The 21,039-nt window shown below is 47.1% G+C and overlaps 2 protein-coding genes across 9 annotated transcripts in view; one reads left to right on the top strand and one right to left on the bottom strand.

Moving 5' to 3' along the window:
* The window catches only part of ESRP1 (epithelial splicing regulatory protein 1), a 59,974-nt gene extending 59,490 nt beyond the window's left edge, over positions 1-484 (bottom strand). For 7 of the 8 annotated variants that reach the window (XM_051843918.3, XM_017341442.4, XM_051843922.3 and 4 more), the window contains exon 1: positions 231-484. In XM_051843918.3, the coding sequence (XP_051699878.1) occupies positions 231-362 (132 nt within the window). In that variant the 5' untranslated portion in view covers positions 363-484. The remainder of the gene's footprint in view (positions 1-230) is intronic. The other variant, XM_051843923.3, reaches the window with a different exon arrangement.
* An 18,070-nt stretch (positions 485-18,554) lies between these two features.
* LOC100356870 (securin) lies at positions 18,555-19,285 on the top strand. Its single transcript, XM_002710694.6, has one exon. The coding sequence runs from the start codon at positions 18,610-18,612 to the stop codon at positions 19,210-19,212; it is 603 nt and encodes a 200-aa protein (XP_002710740.3). The 5' UTR covers positions 18,555-18,609; the 3' UTR covers positions 19,213-19,285.
* The last annotated feature ends 1,754 nt before the right edge of the window (positions 19,286-21,039 follow it).

The raw sequence follows: 21,039 nt of genomic DNA, 5'->3' as shown, positions 1-21,039 counted from the left end.
GCGCCGCAGCGCCGGGCCTCTCCACCTGAGCCAGGTTTCGGGAAAGGCTGAAATGGCTCCAAGGCGGCTGGCCAACGAGTTCGGTTTTACTCTGGATTCCCTAGGCCCTGGGTCCGTCCGGCCTCACAAGTGGGCGAAGAGCACTTGTTTACCTACCCCGCACCCCCGACTTCTCCGACACACTTCTTGCCCCCACAGCGTGCATTTGGAGGGAAATGTGAAGAAAATACCTTCTTGTTGGCCAGGTCCACGACTTTCCACAGCAGCAGTATCAGCTCCTTCTCATCCGAACCCAGCTTGGCCCCGGTGGCCCCAGCAGTGATCCCAAAAAGCACCACCAAGTAATCCGGAGAGGCCGTCATGACGATAGGTGGGGAGGGGGAGAAGGGGGGTCGGGAGGAGGCGGTGAGTGGGGTGGAAGCGAGAACGCGAAAGCCTGCGCTAAAACCTCTTCTGAGAGAAAAAGAAAGAGCGCCCGCCCACCCCCCCTCCTCGCTGCCGCCGGTGCAAAAGGCGGCAACCAACCACCCAAGCCCACACCTGGCCGCGGCTCCACACCCAGGCCAGGAAGGCGGGTGGGAAGGAGGGCGCAGGAGGCCTGCCCTTTTTGTATTCAATTGCCCGTGCGTCTATGAAAAGAACCCGGAGCAGGGCTGCACCCCCGGGAGGCGCGCGCAATGGCTGAAAGCTTTTCTGTTTTGGGATGTGGCTCTACCTGCCCGCCCCTTCCCCCTCCCCCACGTGGTGCAGGTAAGAGACACCTGGCGGCGCCGGCCCATTGGCTCCTTCAAACCACGACGTGGCAGCGGTGGGGGAGGAGGCCTCCTGGGGAGGGGAGGGGAGGGGAGGAGGGGGCGGGAGACAATGGCTGGATGAATGGAGCGGCGAGGGCGAGAGGGGAGGAGGGGGGAGGCCGGAGGGCGGGGAAGAGGCGGTCGCCACCCCGAGGGTAGACCAGGCCGGACGGGAGCGCGTGAGGGGTGAGAGGCGCGGAGCCGCCGGGGCAAGGGTCCCCGCTCGGAGGTGAAGGGGGCGCTCGGAGAAAGGCCGGCTGTGGGGGCACGAAGCCCGAGGTCCTGAAGGGTCCAGCGCGGAGGCCCGGCCCGGCGCGGGGAGGCGAAAGGAGGCCAGAGGTGAGGCCCAGGGCGCGGCGCCCGCGGAGGGCGAACCGCGGTGGGAGGGACCGGCCAACGGCAGCCGGGAGGTGGCGGGGGCAATTGCCGAACCCCGGAAAAGCCGCTCCCGAGCCCAACACACCTTTCCGAGCAAACAGCAGGAGAAACGCGCCAGGCCCTGCCTTTCTCCGGGCCGGAGCCGGGCGCACTCCGGCGCCGCGCGCCCACCTTCGCCGAGGAGCCCGTCGCCAGGTCTCGCGCAGGACACCTGTGCTCACCGCGCGCGAAGCAGCTGCGGGGACCCCCGAGAGGACACTCAGACACGATGGACCCCACGTCCTTTTCTCGCCAAGACGCCTTTAATTGCCACGTCTTGTTTGGTCGTGGCTGCTCGTTAGAGACTAGAGGGTCCTCCCGGCCTGGGGTCCACTTCCTTTGATTTGCCTGGGGCCCTTGATAAAATGCATCTACCCGTGTGCCTAATAAAGATTTCCCTAAGTCAGGCCATGCAAGTTGGTTTTTTTTGGTTTTTGTTTTGTTTTGTTTTTTTCCCTAAAGTTCTCCCTCTGACCCCAGGCCCTCTGCTCCTGCCTTTTGGCTTTGTACTTGAAGGCGGTCGATTTGACTAAGGCCCCCAAGCCACCACCCCTGCTTCGGTCTGGGTCTGCCCCAGCCAGCCAGCTGGTTGGCAGTGTGGTGGGTTACACTGACAGTTCAGAGAGAAGCGGCCAAGGCGAAGTGTGGCGAAGTTTTGTGTTTCGAACCTGTCTACCCTAGAGAACAGATTTCCGTCTGAAGTGTTATTAGGCTCCAAGCGCCCAGCCCTTGGTGTTGGAGATGTTAACCCGGGAAACCCATCCCAGTACCAGCCGAGCCACTTTCCTGTGCGCCAGTCCGGTCCGAGCGAGCTGGAGACTCGCCCCCGGCGCCGCCGCCGGTCCTTGCAGGAGTCGGTGCGGATGGAGGCGGGGCCGCCCTCGCAGCTCGGGTCCCCCGGGAGCGGGCGGAGGCCCGGCTGCCACACTCGCGGCGCGCGGGGGCCCCTGCAGGAGCACACGACGCCACCGTCGTCGGCGCCGCGCGGGTCCCGAGCGCGTGCTCCATCTCCAGGACTTGTAGGTGCTGGCCCGCATCTGCAGCCTCTCTCCGCCCCGGCCTCGGGACTTCGCGGGGGCAGAAACTGGGCGCGGAACCGGGCCGGGAGGGCCCCGGAAAAACCACCCAGATTACATTGCAATGGGCGAGGCCGCCCGGAGGAGCCGGTTCCCCCGAGCCACCTCCCCGCGAGACTTTCTCGGTGCGTGGTTCCCAGGCGCTCTGCCCTGGCGGGCACGGGAGGTAGCGCCTCGTGGGGGCGCGAGGGCCAGTGCTTGGCAGCCGCGGCGCAATCGCGTCCGGATGCAGGGGTTAGGACGGCCCCGCCCGTTTGGATTAATCATTTGCGGGGTGCGTTTAAACAAACGCAGACTTTATTAAATCCGCGCGTTTACCAGGGACTTCGAGCTAATCATGAGTCTCCCAACTACACAGTGACTTGAGTTCTCCCTGTTTAAGCAGGTTGAGTTCTTGTTTGTTTTTTAATTTAACGTTTAAGTTGTCCAACTACGTTTACAAGGGCAGGGATTTATTTATTTATTTATTTTTTTTGCTCGAATATATTCTCAGGGCTTGGAACAGAGCCTGACATGCACTAGGCACTCACCAAATATTTGTTGAGTGATTGAAGTAAGGAACACCCACCCATTTTTTGCAGCTCTTCGTCCAAGCCTAGAGCATAGTGCATCATTGCGGAGGGGAGGGTTTCAAAATGTGAATATATCTCAAATGTTTAGAAAGAGGATATGTCACTTCTCATCACACTTTGGTTAATTTTGTTAAACACAGGAATGTACAGGGGGAAAATATCTTTATAACCCAAGCCGGTCCTGAACATGAAGATGTTTTCCCTATCACAACCATTTAAAAGTACACAACTTTTAATATAGTAAAAATAATCAGCATGAGGCTTCTGGTAGGAACCTCGAGAGATTCATTCAAGCCCTCCTTGAGGAACACACCTAAACTCCCCAAACAAATGAGGTTCTGTTTATTTCTGTGATCTGGCAAGAGAAGGTTTGTAGGAGGTAGCCACTGAAATGTTAAGGGGTAGAGTAGAAATCTTGTCTGTGGTTGGCTCTCAAAAGTTTCAGACAAAAAAATTTATGAATATATGGAGAGAGAATGATACACAGTGTAAGTACTGTAAGGTGTTGACATTGGGGAATTCGAATGAGGAGATTCTTTATAGGATTCTTTGTACCTTTCTGTTAATCTAAAATTAACTCATATTTTTAAAAAAATTTAAGCATCAAGGGACTTATTGCCACCATCACCATTCTGGTGTCTAACAAGATTTCCTTCTGTGCTAACCTTAAGCTTCATACTATAGATAAAATGCTTAATATTTGTGTTTTCTTTTGAGGATGAAAGAAAGGGTCACCATTTTCTGTTTAACCATCCTTTCATGATGGTTAAGATTGTGCTTAAATAGCTTTCATAGGTAACTTCAAGCTCTGAAGTTTTCCTTGTGATTCTTCTTTTCCTGCTCTCTATCTTCATTGCCCTCCTTTGGGCCTTTTCCTCATTGCTGTTAGAGACCTGCTCTGGAACTAATGTGTCTGCTGGGACTGACCATGGACACAGTGCTACCCGGATGTCATTTCCTTTGACTCAGCACCGTTCCTTTTCTTAAGACTCCAGGAGCAGCACTATACTTTGGCTCCTCTTGGTTGTCCTCTCTAGGTCATTTTATTATTTTTTTAAGATTTATTTATTTGAGAAGTAGAGTTACAGACAAAGAGAGGAAGAGACAGAAAGGTCTTCCATCCATTGGTTCACTCCCCAGATGGCCACAACTGCCAGAGCTGGGGAGTGGACCAAAGGATGGAGGACCTCTCTCCCCCTCTCTGCCTCTCTCTGTAAATCTTTCAAATAAATAAAAATGAATCTTTAAAAAAATGTTCTCCAATTATGTAGTGATAATTGCTGCACAAATTTGTGAATACACATAGAAACCACTGAATTATTCATTTTAAAAGGGGTGAATTATATCTCAGTTTCATAAAGCAAATCAAATTAAAAATCTGTGTTCTGAGGTTACCACCAGTCATTGATATTTCTTAGTGCTTGAGTGGATGTAGTGTAAGAGACCACAGTTGCTACTCCTTGGATGAGTTCAGCCTCTGAAGTGGAGAGGTAAGGGGAATCGATGGTCAAGATAGCTAAATAAGTTATAATTTTCTATTAATTACTCTGTGCATTACATATTTAATAAATTACTGGTCTGAACCTTTATTATAGCAATAATTGTAGACTGTGGAAAAAGTATGGGTTTAGTAGTTGGCCCTGCCATTGGCTGGGAGAACCTTCCATCTGCTGATTCACTCCCCAAATGCCTTGAACAGCCAAGGCTGGATAATTCTGAAGCCAGGAGCCTGGAACTTCATCCGGGTCTCCTATTTGGGTGGCAAGGGCCCATTACTTGTGCCATCTTCTGCTTTCCCAGGCATGTTAGCAGAAAGCTGGATCGGAAGTGGAGCAGCCAGGTCTTGAACCAACACTCCAATGTGGGATGTTGGCATTGTAAGCTAGTGCACCTTCCTTCATCTCAGATGGGGACGGTGATGATATACACTTCATAGGTTCTAAGGGGAGAGGGAATATATAGAGAAATGTCTTCCTTAAAACAAACCTGAGGAATTTCCAATTGAGGAGGAGTCTCAAAGCAACAATCACAAAGGCTATTGATTCTCAGGCTTAGATTAAAGACACTATTAAGGTGTTTAAACAAGATTCCATCGATGGCCATGTCATAGGGAAATAAACAGACAAATACAAATACAAATGTGCCAGGAATCTAGAGGATGACAAATCCATCCTGCTTGAACAGGGCATCCAGGGGAAAAACTCACCAACCAGGAAATTCTTCCCTACATACCCCTGGCCTTAGGCCCTACCCTGCCCCCACCTCCACCCCTTTTCAGGAGTGCCTCCTTGCCTCTTCCAAGGAGTAGGAGGCATAGCAGCAAGCCTTATCCTTTAAGTCAAGCTGGAGGTGACAGGAGTGGGTGTTTAAAGACTGTAAGAAGAATGAGGGAGTTTGTTTCTCTTACTTACTAAGTCCCTGGGCTTTCCTGGGGACTGCCTACTCACCCACCCTTTTGGCTGATAAAGAGCCAGTTTTGTCTTTCTGGCAAAATGTAACTCAAAGACCAGGAAACAGTTGTCACCCTGCTTTGTGTCTGTTTAAAGAATGTAAAGTGTTGTTAGGTTGAGATAGTCCACCTGGCAGAAACTGCCATTTAGAGAAAGTGAAGATAATTTTTATGACAGGCCTATATCCGCTCTTTTGGCATGCTGGTGTATTCCCACCTGTAAATGACTGAAAATCAGTGCAAAGTGTCAGACCCATCCATCATTTATTTAACAAATAATCCCTGGCACCATAGCATGCACCAGGCACTGAAAACACAACAGTGAATAAAACAGTTTACCCCTGTGTGTGGAGACAAATCACAGGAACAAACGGATCATTACAACAGTGACGAGTATTCTGCAGGTTCAAGGTGCTGTGCAGATTGTGTAACAAAACAGGGACATAAGCTCCACTAGAGTTCACTGAGCAGTGACATCATTTGAGTTGCAGTCCTTGAGGAGGTGAAATAACCAAAGGTAGGGACAGTTAAGGCAAAAGAAAAAACTCTGGGCAGCAGGACGTGTGTGTTTACTACTTATTTTTATTTTCTCTTTGTTGGAAAGGCAGAGAGAGATCTTCCATCTATTGGTTCATTCCCCAAATGCCCACAAGAGGCTGGGCTGTGCCAGGCTGAAACCAGGAGCCCAGAACTCCATCCAGGTCTCCCACGTGGGTAGGAGGGTCCCTAGGAAGTCACCTGTCACCTGCCAGGGTGCACATTAGCAGGAAGCTGGAATTGGAAGCACAGCCAGGATTTGAAACTGGCACTCTTATATGGATGTAGATATCCCAACTGGCGTCTCAACGTCTGTACCAAATGCCTGCCTAGGAGTGACCCTTCACTTGCTCTGTGTCCAATTGATTACCACATTTTGCTTCACTCACTACCTTTCCATTCTTCACACAACCCCTCCTGGCTCAGAACCACAGGATCTTTTTCGTGAACAGCTCGATTGCACTACACAGTACATATACATAATTCTATTCCAAGGAGCAGCTGAGACTTGAACCAGTGCTCATATGGGATGCAAGCACTACAGGCCATGGCTACAACCTGCTGCGCCACAGTGCTAGCCCAAAGAACTTCAAGTTTGAATTGTGTGAAGGATATGTATTTTTGAAAAAAAAATTTTTTTGACAGGAAGAGTAGACAGTGAGAGAGACAGGGAGAAAGGTCTTCCTTTGCCGTTGGTTCACCCTCCAATGGCCGCCTTGGCCAGTGCACCGCGCTGATCCGAAGGCAGGAGCCAGGTGCTTCTCCTGGTCTCCCATGCGGGTGCAGGGCCCAAGGACTTGGGCCATCCTCTACTGCCTTCCCGGGCCACAGCAGAGAGCTGGACTAGAAGAGGGGCAACTGGGACAGAATCCGCCGCCCCGACCAGGACTGGTACCCGGGGTGCCAGCGCCTCAGGCAGAGGATTACCCTAGTGAGCCGCAGCGCCAGCCCAGGATATGTATTTTTAAAATAACAATTACTGTTTACTGTACTCTTCATTTCATGACAGATAGGTTATTCTAACATCAAAAACTAATCTGAGTATACAGGATAATATTTATATTAATGATAGGAAACAATATAATGAAAAATGTATCACATCCTTAGCTCCCTCATTCAATCTCACAATGAAAAAAAAATCAGGGTTTTCAGCCACTGCCTTAATCCTTCCTAGAAATTATCAATGAACTGATTTTCCTAAAACTTGCTTATTTTTCAATATTTAAATAAAAGTTTGTGCAAGTCCAGAAGTGCTATAACCTATCTTTTCTATTTTCCTTATCACTTGTTAATAACTTGCAGTTAGGATTATTAACACCTCTGTGTTACAGCTATGGTATAGAATATGTAGCCTTGGGACTGGTGCTGTGGCATAGCAGGCAAAACTGCAGTCTACAGTGCTGGCATCCCATATGGGCGCCAGTTCGAGACCCGGCTCCTCCACTTATGATCCAACTTTCTGCTGTGGCCTGGGAAAGCAGTGGAAGATGGCCCAAGTCCTTGGGCCCCTACACCCGCATGGGAGACCCAGAAGAAGCTCCTGGCTCCTGGCTTTGGATCGGCACAGCTCCAGCCGTTGCAGCCACTTGGGGAGTGAACCAGCAGTTGGAAGACCTCTCTCTTTCTCACCTCTCTGTGTGTAACTCTGACATTCAAATAAATGAATAAATAACTCTTTAAAAAAAAAAAAGAAAGAAAAAAATATACCCTTTAACTGAAATCTCAGTTCATTTGTGAAGCCTCCCACAGAGTCAAGTCCTTGGCCATTAACCATTATGGATCATCCCTTAAAGTGTTGTTCTGCCTTGCTTATGTCAAGTAATTAGTGAATACTTTTCCTAAAATTATAGACATAATCGATGGTCACATTCCTTATGGCCACTTCCATTTCCATGGTTAAATTCTTGTGTTTATGTGTATTTCATCAACCACTAGAAATTGCTCATGCTGAGAATAGAGTAGGATGTAACCCATGTTGTGGTGCAATGGCTTCAAGTCCTGGCTACTCTGCTGCTTTTTGTTTGTTTGTTTTTAAGACTTATTTATTTATAAGTCAGAATTACAGAGAAGGTGGGGGAGATGGAGAGAGAGAGAGAGATCTTCCATGCACTGGTTCACTCCCCAGATGGCCACAATGGCTGAGGCTAGGTCAGGTTGAAACCAAGAGCTTCTTCCAGGTATCCCATGCAGGTGCAGGGGCCCGAACACTTGGGCCATTCCCCACTGCTTTCCCAGGCAAATTAGCAGGGATTAGCAGGATTGGAAGTGGAGTAGTCACAAAGAGTGCCCCTATGAAATACTGGCTTTGCAAGTGGTGGCTTTACCTGCTAGGCCCCTAGGCTCAGCTTTCAATTCCAGCTTCCTGCTGATGTGCACCCTCAAGGCAGTAGGTGATGACTCCAGTAAATGAGTCCCTGCCCCCCACATGGGATAGCTGGCTGGAGTCCTCGGCTCCTGGCTTTGGCCTGGTCCAGCCCTGGCTGTTTCAGATATTTGAAGAGTAAACTGTGGCCAGCATTATGACGCAGAAGGTTAAGCCTTGGCCTGCAGTGCTGGCATCCCATTTGGGTGCCGGTTCAAGTCCACTTCTGATCCATTCCCTGCTAATGCACCTGGGAAAGCATGAGGAGATTACCTAAGACCCAAGTCTTAGGGACCCCTGCACCCACGTGGGAGACCCAGAAGAAGCTCCTGGCTTAAGTCTGGCATAGCCCTAGCCTCTGTGGCCATTTGGGGAGTGAAACAATCTCTCTGTCCCTCTTCTCTCTGTGTAATTCTACCTTTTTTTTTTTATTTTTTTAAAAGATTTATGTATTTATTTGAAAGTCAGGGTTACAGCAAGACAGAGAAAAGAGAGCAAAGACATCTTCCATCCTGTGGTTCATTCCCCAGATGGCTGCAATGGACATTTGGGGAGTGACCCAGCAGATTGAAGTCTCCCCTGCCCCCTCTCTGCCTCTGCCTTTCCAATAAATAAATAAATCAATCAATCTCAGGCCGTCGCTGTGGCTCACTTGTTTAATCCTCCGCCTTGCAGTGCCAGCATCCCATGTGGGCGCCGGGTTCTAGTCCCGGTTGCTCCTCTTCCAGTCCAGCTCTCTGCTGTGGCCCGGGAGGGCAGTGGAGGATGGCCCAAGTCCTTGGGCCCTGTACCCGCATGGGAGACCAGGAGAGGCACCTGGCTCCTGGCTTCGGATCAGCACGGTGTGCCGGCCATTGCGGCCATTTGGGGAGTGAACCAATGGAAGGAAGACTTTTCTCTCTGTCTCTCTCTCTCTCACTGTCTATAACTCTACCTGTCAAAAAATAAATAAATCTTTTTAAAAAAAGAAAAATCATGGCCGGCGCCGCGGCTCACTAGGCTAATCCTCCGCCTAGCGGCGCCGGCACACCGGGTTCTAGTCCCGGTCGGGGCGCCGGATTCTGTCCCGGTTGCCCCTCTTCCAGGCCAGCCCTCTGCTGTGGCCAGGGAGTGCAGTGGAGGATGGCCCAGGTGCTTGGGCCCTGCACCCCATGGGAGACCAGGATAAGTACCTGGCTCCTGCCATTGGATCAGTGCGGTGCGCTGGCCGCGGCGGCCATTGGAGGGTGAACCAACGGCAAAGGAAGACCTTTCTCTCTGTCTCTCTCTCTCACTGTCCACTCTGCCTGTCCAAAAAAAAAAAAAAAAAAAAAAAATCAGTCCCATTCATAACACCATCAAAAAGAATAAATAGGAACAGATGTGGCACAGTGGGTTAAGCTGCTGCTTTGATACCCTTATCCCATAGGAGAGTGCTGGTTTGAATCCTGAACTCTCTGCTTCTGATCCAGCTCCCTGCTAAAGCACGTGGGAAGAGAGTGAATGAAAGCCCAAGTACTTGCATTTCTGCTACCCACATGGGAGACGCAGATTTAGTTCCTGGCTCCTGGCTATTGAGGCATTTGAGGGGTAAAATAGCAGATGGGCTATCTCCGTGTCTTGCTTTCTGTCTCCCTGCCTTCCAAATAAATAAATAAAATATTTGTAAAATGGGCAAAGTATTTGAATGAACATTTAGGAAATACTTAAAAATGGTCACTAAGCACATGAAAAAAAAATGCTCACTGTTTTTAGTCACTGGGGAAATTAAAACCCAATGAAAGTACCATTTTATTTTATTTATTTTTTATTTTTTGACAGAGTGGACAGTGAGAGAGACAGAGAGAAAGGTCTTCCTTTTTCCGTTGGTTCATACCCACAGTGGCCGCTGCGGCCAGTGCACCGTGCTGATCCAAGGCCAGGAGCCAGGTGCTTCTCCTGGTCTCCCATGCGGGTGCAGGGCCCAAGGACTTGGGCCATCCTCCACTGTACTCCCAGGCCACAGCAGAGAGCTGGACTGGAAGAGGAGCAACCGGGACAGAATCCGGCGCCCCGACTGGGATTAGGACCCGGGGTGCCAGCGCCGCAGGTGGAAGATTAGCCTATTGGGCTGCAACACTGGCTGAAAGTACCATTTTATAACCACTAAGTTGACAAAAATTAAAAAGGCAGACACTAACATGTGTTGGCAAAACATGGAGAAATTAAAGCATTCATACATTGTTGGAGGGATTATATAATGGTACAGCCGCTGTAGAATAGTTTCACTATTCTTCCAAAGGTTAAACATTGAATTACCACATGACTCAGCAGTTCCACTCCCAGATACATGCCCACGCAATATGAAACCATATGTCAGTCTAAAACCTTGCACATTAACTGTTCATAGCAGCATTATTTATAATAGCAAAAATGTACAGTCAACCCAAAAGGCCATCAACTGATGAATGCCTAAACAGAATGTGGTATACCCTTACAGTGGAATATTATTCAGCCAAAAACAGTAATGAAGTACTGATATGTGCTACAAGTTGGGTTTACCTGGAAAACTGTAAGTGAAAGAAGTCACGAAGGCCTCATATTATATGGTTCCATTTATAAAAAATGTCCAGAATAGGCAAATTCATAGAAATAGCAAAGAGGTTTGTGGTTGTTAGGCTCTGAGAGGGAGGAAAAAGGAAGCTTCTGCTGATGAGGCTGGGGCTTCTTACTGGGGGCGATGACACATTCTAAAACTAGGTAGTGACGTTGCTTTTACAACTCCGTTGATATTCAGGAAGCCACCGAACTGTATGCTATAAAAGGAGGGATTTTATGGTGTGTGGATAATATGCCAATAAAGCTGTTATAAAAAAGAGAACATATACAGCATTAAGTTGTCTCCCTATGCATTTCTTCCTCTTAGTAGAATCAGACTAAGAGCTCTCTTCAGCCTTACATATTGCATGTACTCAATGAACACAATAAATCCTTGATGATCCAGTGATTAATTTATTGATCTAATCTTTGTAAGACTTTGTTTAGGACATTGACAGACAGTTGGAAGGATTATTCCATGCAAAGACAGTGGCTGAGCAAAGGCAAGATGGAAAAGTACAGGGCTGAAGCAGCCAGTAATTCCCCTTTGGCTGGGAGAAACAGGAAAGAAAGCAGTCCAGGGGCTGGTGCTGTGGCACAATGGGTTAGGCTGCCATCCTCAGCCTCAGCATCCCATGTGGACGTTGCTTGAAGTTCCGGCTGCTTCACTTCTGATCCAGCTCTCTGCAATCGGCCTGGGAAAAGCCATGAAAGATGGACCGAGTGCAGCCGTCTAGGGAGTGAACCAGCAGATGGAAGATCTCTCTGTAACTCTGCCTTTCAAATAAATAAATAAAATCTATCTACTAAATTTGTTCAACATTTGATTGTTGCTAAATATTGTTTGCTAATTGATGGTTTTGCTAACTAAAATTATTTCAAACAAAATGCTAATTCAGTCTCCCCTACACCTTTTCCTTCTTCTTTAATTCAGTCAAAAGAGTGGTTGCGTTAATTGGAACAAAACAGAAATATAAAACTGTTTCATCTTTGACCTGGCAAGCTCTGCTCACTCTGAATCTCTGCTGGAAAAGCCAGAGGTGACCTTCACCCTGCATTCACACAGTCACCTGCAACTTTCACACAAGCACACAAAGTTGAAAGTCAAAAACTTGCTGTTTGCATCTACCTACCCAGATTCCTTCCTTAACCCCTCCCTTCTTTCCTCCCACAAGTATTTATCAAGCACTTGGAGGAATTGTGCAAGGTACTGGACATGGCAGCAAACAAGTAAACTACACTATTAGTGTATGCCATAGTTGCCAATGTTGAGTTGAAGCATTTCTATTGGACTACAAGCACCAATATTTTAGAAGCAGCTTTAAAACTCTATAGTGTACAGTTCGGCACATGCTCAATCGGACTTGCCCCAAACGGTAGAGTTAGAAACGTGCCAGGGGATTGCAAATCAATCCCGTTAAGGTGGCATGTACCAATGCCATCTTTTTTTTTTTTTTTTTTTTTTTGACAGGCAGAGTGGACAGTGAGAGAGAGAGACAGAGAGAAAGGTCTTCCTTTGCCGTTGGTTCACCCTCTAATGGCCGCCGCGGCCAGCGCACCACGCTGATCCGATGGCAGGAGCCAGGTACTTATCCTGGTCTCCCATGGGGTGCAGGGCCCAAGGACTTGGGCCATCCTCCACTGCACTCCCTGGCCACAGCAGAGGGCTGGACTGGAAGAGGGGCAACCGGGACAGAATCCGGCGCCCCGACCGGGACTAGAACCCGGTGTGCTGGCACTGCAAGGCGGCGCCGACTGCCATCTTAGTAGACAAAATGATCAGTTTAAGTTCATAATTGATCATGATGATAGGATTAAGTGTAAAAGGGATCACATAAACAAGACTAGTGTCTGCTAATAATAACTGATATAATTAAAAAGAAGAGAATGATCCAACATGGGAAGCGGGATACATAGCAGACTCACAGAATGGCAGATGTCCTAAACAGCACTCTGGCCTCAGAATCAGCCCTTAAGGCATTCGGATCTGGCTAAAAAGCCCATGAGAGTTTCTCAAGGCATGGAAAGCCAAGACAATGTGGGGAAAAAAATAACCTAAATGAAAGATTTCTGTAAGTGAGATCCCAGCGGAAATAATGGGCCATCAAAGAAGGAGGTAACTTGCTCTGAAGGGAGGAGAGAACTTCCACTTTGATTATGGCCTTGTCTAAATAAGGTCAGAGTTTTTTAACTCTAGAGGCTTCCATAGCCTTGGCAGCTCATGACAAGAGTCTCGGGTGATTACTGATGTCATAAATAAGAGTGTCAATTGTTAAATCAACAACGGGAGTCACTGTGCACTTACTCCCCATGTGGGATCTCTGTCTTTAATGTGTTGTACTATGTGAATTAACGGTAAAACTAGTACTCACACAGTACTTTATACTTTGTGTATCCATGTGGGTGCAAACTGTTGAAATCTTTACTTAGTATATACTAAGTTGATCTTCTGTATATAAAGATAATTGAAAATGAAATGGGTTGGGAGAGGGAGTGGGAAATGGGATGGTTGCAGGTGGGAGGGAGGTTATAGGAGGAAGGACCACTATAATCCAAAAGTTGTTCTTTTGAAATTTATATTTATTAATAAAAGTTTGAAAAAAAACTAGGGGCTGGTGCTGTAGCTTAGCAGGTAAAGCTGCCGCCTGCAGTGGTTGCATCCCATGGGGGCCCGGTTGGAATTCCGGCTGCTCCACTTCCAGTCCAGCTTTCTGCCATGGCCTGGGAAAGTGGTGGGTGACCCAAGTCCAGGTGGGCCCCTGCGCCCACCTGGGAGACATGGAAGAGGCACTGGCTTCTGGCTTTGAATACACGCAGCTCCTGCCATTTGTGGCCATCTAATGAGTGAACCAGTGAATGGAAGACCTCCCTCCCTCTCTCTCTCACTGCCTCTTCCTCTCTGTAACTCTGCCTTTCAAATAAATAAATAAAGCTTTAAAAAAAAAAGCTCTAGTAAATTTCTTTTTAGTCTTCCTTGCATTTTAGAATTAGAATTGTTCAAGGATTTTATATACAGTATTCCATCTGTTACTCAAATCTATTAAAAGAAGGCGAGGCCATCTGGGGAGTGAACTAGCGGATGGAAGACCTCCCTCTCTCTCTCTGCCTCTGCCTCTCTATTTCTCTTTCAAATAAATAAATAAAATCTTAAAAAAAAAAAAAGGAAGGCGAGGGCAGGTATTTTCATCATTTACAGATGAGATTAGTGGGGTTTGGAGAGGTTAAATGATTCCTCCAAGTTCTCACAGCTAGGAAGTAGCAAAGCCTGCTGGGAGCACAGCTGTGACTCCTAATTTGTTACTTTGTCATTACCCTTTCCAGAGAGAGGAAGGTCTGGCTGCTTAGGGGCAGCTGCCTCTGTTGGTGGATACACAATAAGGCAGCAGAGAACATTTAGGTTTGCTTTTTCTAAATTTTTAATGAACCAGCAATGCGTTTATTGTAAATTTCATAAATAGGCAGCCATCCAGAAGCAAAGCAATGAACACAGCAGATGGAGATGCTGTGAAAATGTATTTCTGTGAGACTTAGAAGCGGACATGTAGTGACAGCAGAAATCAAGTTTGTTTTTTTAAGATTTTTTTCTTTATTTGAAAGGTAGTTAAGAGAGAGATCTTACATTCACATCCACTGGTTCACTCCCCAATGGCCACAGCTGGGCCAAGCCCAAGCCGGGAGCAAGGAACTCCATCCAGGTCTCCTACATGGGTGGCAGGGACCCAAGTACTAGGGCTATCTTCCACTGCTTTCCCATGTGCCTTAGCAGGGAGCTGGATCAGAAGTGGAGCAGCCAGGACCCATATGGCAAACTGGTGCTTCCACCTGGAGTTGCTTAACTCACCACAGGTGGAACCCTAACTCATCATCACACTACAATCTCGGCCCCAGAAATAGTATTTAGGCTCCTAGTCCGTCCCAGTGAATGCTTTGTGAATCTTGATGGCCACCAAAGTTGTCTCCTGGAGATCTCTCTCACTTACCTTAGCTATCTCTGGCCAATGACTTCCAGAGCGTAAATTTGATGGCCTGCAAAATGCCTAGTGCGCTGAGAATGTAAACAAGAACGAGGCCCCATCCCAGCTGTCAGAGCTCAGTCTATACCAGGTAAACAATTAAAATACAGTGGTGAACACATCATACAAAGGGCAAGTACTATAAAAAAACAGAAGTTTTCCTAAGACGGTAAGAACAGAATTATATGTAGTAAACACTCCTTAAGAATAGTTCTACATTTAGAATCTGAAGTCTTTTTGTAGTTTTAAAAATGTTTATTCATTTTATTTTTTGAAAGGCAAAGAGAGAGATTCATCTTCCCCCAAAGCACCTGCAATGGCCAGAGCTATACCAGGCCAAATCAGGAGCCAGGAACTCCATAAAGGTCTCTTCTGTGGGTGGCAGGGACCCAAATTGAGCCATTTATTGCCTCCCAAGTGCATTAGCAGGAAGCTGGATCCGAAGCAGAGGCAAGAATTAACCCCAGGTACTTGGATACTAGCATTCTCAAGTGGCAGCTTAACCCACTGCACCACAAAACACCAGCTCTTTTTTTTTCTTTTTTTTAAAGTTTTCTTTATTTATTTGGAAGGTAGAGAGGGAAAGACACCATCTTCCATCCTCTAGCTCGCTCTCCAAATGCCCTCAACAGCTGAATCTGGCCAAAGCAGAAGCCAAGAGTCAGGTGCATCAGCCAGAAGATGCATTGGAAGCCTTCTCCAGTCAGGCACTCCAAAATGGGATTCAGGCATTCCAAGCAGCAGCTTAGTCTGCTGCACTACAACACTGGCTCCTAAAAGCTTAAGTCTTTTAGATAACTTGCAAGATTTACAGCTTCATTAGTGAAAATAATATTTTTATTGAATACCTATGCTGCACAAGACAGTATTATAGATCTTTCACCCACTTGTTCACTCCCCAAATATCTACCATAGCCAGGGCTGGCCAGATCAAAGGCAGGAGTCAGGAACTCCATCCTGGTCTCCCACATGAATGGCAGGGGCCCAAGGTGTGAACCATCATCTACTGCCTTCCCAGGTACATTAGCAGGAATTGCAATAGTCGGGACTGGACTTGGCACTCCAATACGAGATTACAGCATCACAAGCGGCAGCTTAATCCACCATGTCACAATGCCAGCCCTATTTTTAAATTTCATTTTATATACCAAATCAGCAGTTTAGGGACCAGCGTTGTGGCACAGCTGGTTAAGCCACTGCTTGCAATGCTGTCATCCCATAGGCGGGTGCTAGTTCAAATCCCGGCTGCTTGACTTCTGATTCAGCTCCCTGCTAATATGCCTGAGAAGGCAACCTGTGATGACCCAAGCATTTGAGCCCCTGTCACCCATGTGGGAGACCCAGATGGAGTTCCAAGTTCCTGGCTTTGGCCTGGACCTACTTTGACTCTTGTGGCCATCTGGGGTGTGAACCAGCAGATGGAAGATCTCTTTCGCTTTCTGTCCCTCCACCTTTCAAATATATAAAAATCAACAGTTTGGCTTGGGGAAAAATTGTGAAACAATTGGCTTTGGTTAATAAAAAAGGGAAATTCAAAGTAACAAAATCATGAACAGGAAAAAGCCAACATAACTCAAACATATATATATATATATATATATATATATATTTAAGATGTCTTTCATTTATTTGAAAGGTGTAGTTAGAGAGACAGTCTCTGGCCTTCAGTGAAGAGCTCTCATCCAGCTTATGTCCTATGGCTCAGAGGCAGAGCTTCTGTCCTTATCCCATCACCCAGTAGATAGGTGGCTGTGGACAATTTATTTAGGTTATATGTTCTTTGTCTCATCTGAAAGTAAGAGTTCTCCAAAAAAAGTTGAGCGTCTGACTTTGGTGCAGTGGTTAAAATACTGAAGGTAGGTAGTGCTGGCGCTGTGGTTTACCGGCTGAAGCCACCGCCTGCAGCACCAGCATCCCATATGGGCACTGAAGTCCTGGATGCTCCACTTCCCATCCAACTCTCTGCTATGGCCTGGGAAAGCAGTAGAAGATGGCGCAAGTCTTTGGGGCCCTGCACCCATGGGGGAGACCCAGAAGAAGCTTCTGGCTTCAGGTCAGCTCAGCTCCTGCCATTGTGGCCATTTGGGGAGTGAACCAATAAACAAATAAATCTTTAAAAAAATAAATAAATAAATAAATAAAACAAAAAACCACAGCCACATATTTAAAATAAATACTGACTGGGAAGCCCATATCTTACGTTAGAGTGCCTGGGTTCAAATCCCAGCTCCCTTCCTGCTGATGTACACAGCATTGCTGAACACCACCCCAAACTGGCTGGAGGCATTGCTGTAGAACCCCCAAACTGAGTCTGCTCACCCCATGCGCAGAAGGCCAATCACTGACATCTGAGTGGTGGAATAAAGTAGGTGTCTATTGCAGAGCAAGGAGCCAGGCAGCTATTGCTTAATTCCCAGGCTCCCAGAGGAGTTAGGAGTAAAGGTTCTCATAGATTGAAGTTGGGGCTGAGAGGTGCATGATCAGCTCCTGTCAAACTTCCTGCTTGGTTGATGGGTCTGTGACAGTGTGCTCTTTAGGGAATTTATGATGGCCAGGTGGGCTCCAGCTGGTCTGGGGGTTCTGTGAACGTGGCAGCTACATTCTGCACAGACCTTGAATTGCCCTACACTAATCACAATGGGACAACACTGGCCATCAAGGTTCTTATCTATTGGAGAAGCAAATGACTCCTTGAGTCTGATGATTGGAACCCTGTAAGGCCAGCTGGATCAGTCCCTCGAATCAGTGGCTTCTTTTTGATAAAGGACAGGTAAAGACATCTTGGGCTAAGGCTGGGTCCTGCTTTCACATTATAAGGGTCTGGTCTCAACCATAGGATGCAGCAGGTGACAGCTAAAGTATTTGGGTCCCTGCCATCCATGTGAGACACCCAAATTGTGTTTCTGGCTCCTGGTTTTGGCTTGGCCCAACCACAGCTGTTGCGATCATTTGGGAAGTAAACCATAGATAGAAGATCTCTCTCTTTCAAATAAAGTATAAATAAATAAATACAAATTCATAAAATTTTTACAAAAGATTTGAGAACTAAGGTGTATAGAACACTTATCACAATTCCTATCATATTCGCCCCATAAGTGTTAGCTACTTAACCCCTCTACTCTGCAGTTCCAGTGTGTGTGTGGTTGTGTGGGTGGATGGGTGGAAGGGGTTTGTATGTGTCAACCTAAGCTCATTATTTTCTCCACCTGAAAACCCCACCCATTTTCCTAAACTCCCTCTGAGCCTCATGGGGCAGAGTGCTGCATGAGCCCAGTCCTTTTCCCTTACCCATTGCTTTCACTGTACTACAAAGCCCTGCAGCTTCTTGGTCCTGGAAATGCCTCTTTTCCTGCACTGCCTCTGGCCTGGTGCAGGCCCATCACAGGGCTCTCATTTCAACTACTCCAACAGTCTCTGCCTTCACTGCGTCTTCCACTCTCCTCCAGTGACCTGGCTAAAACGCTGCAGTGACTGGGTCAGCCACGCCTCTAAACCTTACTGTGTCCAAGTTAACAAGGAAACCAGGCAAAGAGAAGGATCTTGTCAGGTGGCACAACTTGGTGGCTTCTTGCTCTGCCCTCTTTCTCTACCTTTGGAATATTGTGAAATATGTTTGGTCTTTGTCCTAATTTCCTGATGAATGGCTTTTAAAATCCTTGGAATCTCCAAAGTAATAAATGTCTTTTTGTATGTTAATGAAGTGACTGCTGACTGCAGCCTGTAGGTGGCTTCAGGATGGGGGCTGCTCAAAGAAATACCAAGGAGGGGCGAGTTGTGGTTTAAACCGGGAGTGTGTGGCACCAGCGGGCTGCGGAGACTTGCAATAATCCAGAATGGCCACTCTGATCTTTGTTGATAAGGAAAACAGAGAACCTGGCACCCTCGTGGCTCCTAAGGATGGGCTGAAGCTGGGGTCTGGGCCTTCGAAAGCGTTAGAGGGGAGAGCGCAGGTTTCAGCGCCGCTTGTTAGCAAAAGGTTTGATGGTCCACCAGCCTTACCGAAAGCTGCCAGAAAGGCCTTGGGAACTGTCAACAGAGCTATAGAAAAGTCCGTGAAGACGAATGGACCCCTCGAACAAAAACAGTCCAGCGCTGCCAAAAAGATAACTGAGAAGAATGTTAAAGCAAAAAACTCTGTTCCTGCCTCAGATGACACCTATCCAGAAATAGAAAAATTTTTTCCCTTCAATCCTCTAGATTTTGAGAGCTTTGACCTGCCTGAAGAGCACCAGGTCGCACACCTGCCCTTGAACGGAGTGCCTCTCATGATCCTCGATGAGCAGAGAGAGCTTGAGAAGCTGTTGCAGCTGGGCCCCCCTACGCCAGTGAAGATGGCTTCTACTCCATGGGAGGCTGGTCCGTTGCCATCTCCTTCAAGCATCCTGTCGGCCCTGGATGTTGACCTGCCACCTGTGTGTTACGATATGGATATTTAAATTTCTTACTGCTTGGTAGTCTGCGTTTGTGTTAATAAAGCATTTCTTTCATGGAAAAAAAAAAAAAAAGAAATACCAAGGAGGGATTAGAGGGTTGGGACTTGGAGCCCCACAACCTATGGAGACAGGAAAGGGGCTGAGCTTGAGGTGATCACTGATGGCCAATGATTAAAAAAATTAATTTGATTTGATTTATTTAAAAGGCAGAGAAAGAGAAAAAGAGGAGATCTCTCATTTGCTGGTTCACTTTCCAAATTCCTGCAGCAGCCAGTGCTGGGTCAGCCAGAAGCCAAGAGCCTGAAACTCCAGCCTGAAACGTAGGTCTCCTTTGTGGGTGGCAGGGACTTGGGTGTTTGAGCCATCACCTGCTTGCTGCTTCCCGGATGAGCACTGGCAGAAAACTGGAATGAGGAGCGGAGTCTGGACTTGAACCGAGGCAGTCCCATATGGGATGAGTGTGTCTTAACAACGCTGCAGCAAATGCCCACCCCACCCCAGAACTTGATGCAATGTGATGAAGCTTCCATAAAAACCCAAAGGACACAGTTCAGAGAGCTTAGCTGAACACCTAAAGTTTCTTGGAGAGTGGCATGCCTTGCACCCCTTCCCACCTGCCTTGCCTTATGCATCCCTTCATCCGTTTCCTTTGTAACACCCTTTACAATAAATAATAAATGTAAGTAAAATATCTCCTATGGTCTCTGAGTTATTCTAGAAAAAAGCACAGGTAAATTACCAGAGGCTTGAAACTGGCATTGAAAGTGAGGAGTGGTCTTGCTGGGAGGTGGGTATAGAGGGCCCAGGTTCTTGTCTCTGATGCATGAAAGAATTCAAGGATGAGACATAGAGGAAAGTTGTCAGAAGAATAAGATTTATTAGGAAGCACAAGTACAAGTACACAAGTGTGTACTTGTGTAGAGAGTGCAGGCCTGCTCTACAGTGAGCTGCAACCCATGAAGTTCAGGGTCATCCCTTTTATGTATTTTATGTAATCTGGAAGCATAGGGTTGGTGCTTTGGGTGGAGTTCTGCAGGAATTTGGTGACTTCCCATTCTCTGGCCTATTTAGGAAGTCTCAAAAGTGTGCTAGTGTCAGGTGCATCATGGGAGTGGGAGTGTCAGTCATGACTAATTTTTTTATGATAGTAGACTGGGTCATTGCAGGGACTCGGCAGCCATGTAGGGTTTTGTTAGCTGGTGTGGGGAGGGGCCTGAGAAGCAGCTTTGGTAGAATGAGGAGGGTTGTCTGCCTTGAGAGGAGTTTTAAAGGCAGCCCTGGGGAGAGAGTGTGTTGAGATATTTCCCCTGACAAAGAGGGTGTCAGAATTGATTTGCAGGACTCCCAAGTGGTGTCTACTGTGGAATTAATTTGTTGATTGGTAGCTCATAAAGAGAAATCCCCACACATTTTGTGTGGACCAAAAGTCACAAAAGTCTTCTGTATCTGAATGTTGAATGAGAATAGAAAAATGCACTGCTTTCCCCAAATCCCCAGAACCTTGAAGGCATTTTTAGTTGTTCGACATAGTCTACCTAATAGCAATTTAATTCTTTGCAATTAAATTCACATTCCTTATCAATCTTCTTCAGTTTAAAATATAGTTGTCCCTTGATAGGGTAGATTGGTACAAGGATCTCCCTTAGATACCAAAATTTGAGTGTGCTCAAATCCCTTATATAAAATGGCATAGTATTTGCATATAACCTATGACATGGTCTCCCATGTACTTTAAATCATCTCTAGATTACTTATAATATCTAATACAATGTAAATGCTTTGCAAATAGTTGTTATGCTGCACTGTTTAGGGGAAAATGACAGAGAAAAT

This window comes from Oryctolagus cuniculus, chromosome 6, assembly GCF_051225735.1.
Source record: "Oryctolagus cuniculus isolate XC-2025 breed Fujian yellow rabbit chromosome 6, ASM5122573v1, whole genome shotgun sequence".
Classification (NCBI taxonomy): domain Eukaryota; kingdom Metazoa; phylum Chordata; class Mammalia; order Lagomorpha; family Leporidae; genus Oryctolagus; species Oryctolagus cuniculus.
Note: the sequence above shows the minus strand (reverse complement) of the source record. Positions and strands in the feature narration are given on the sequence as shown.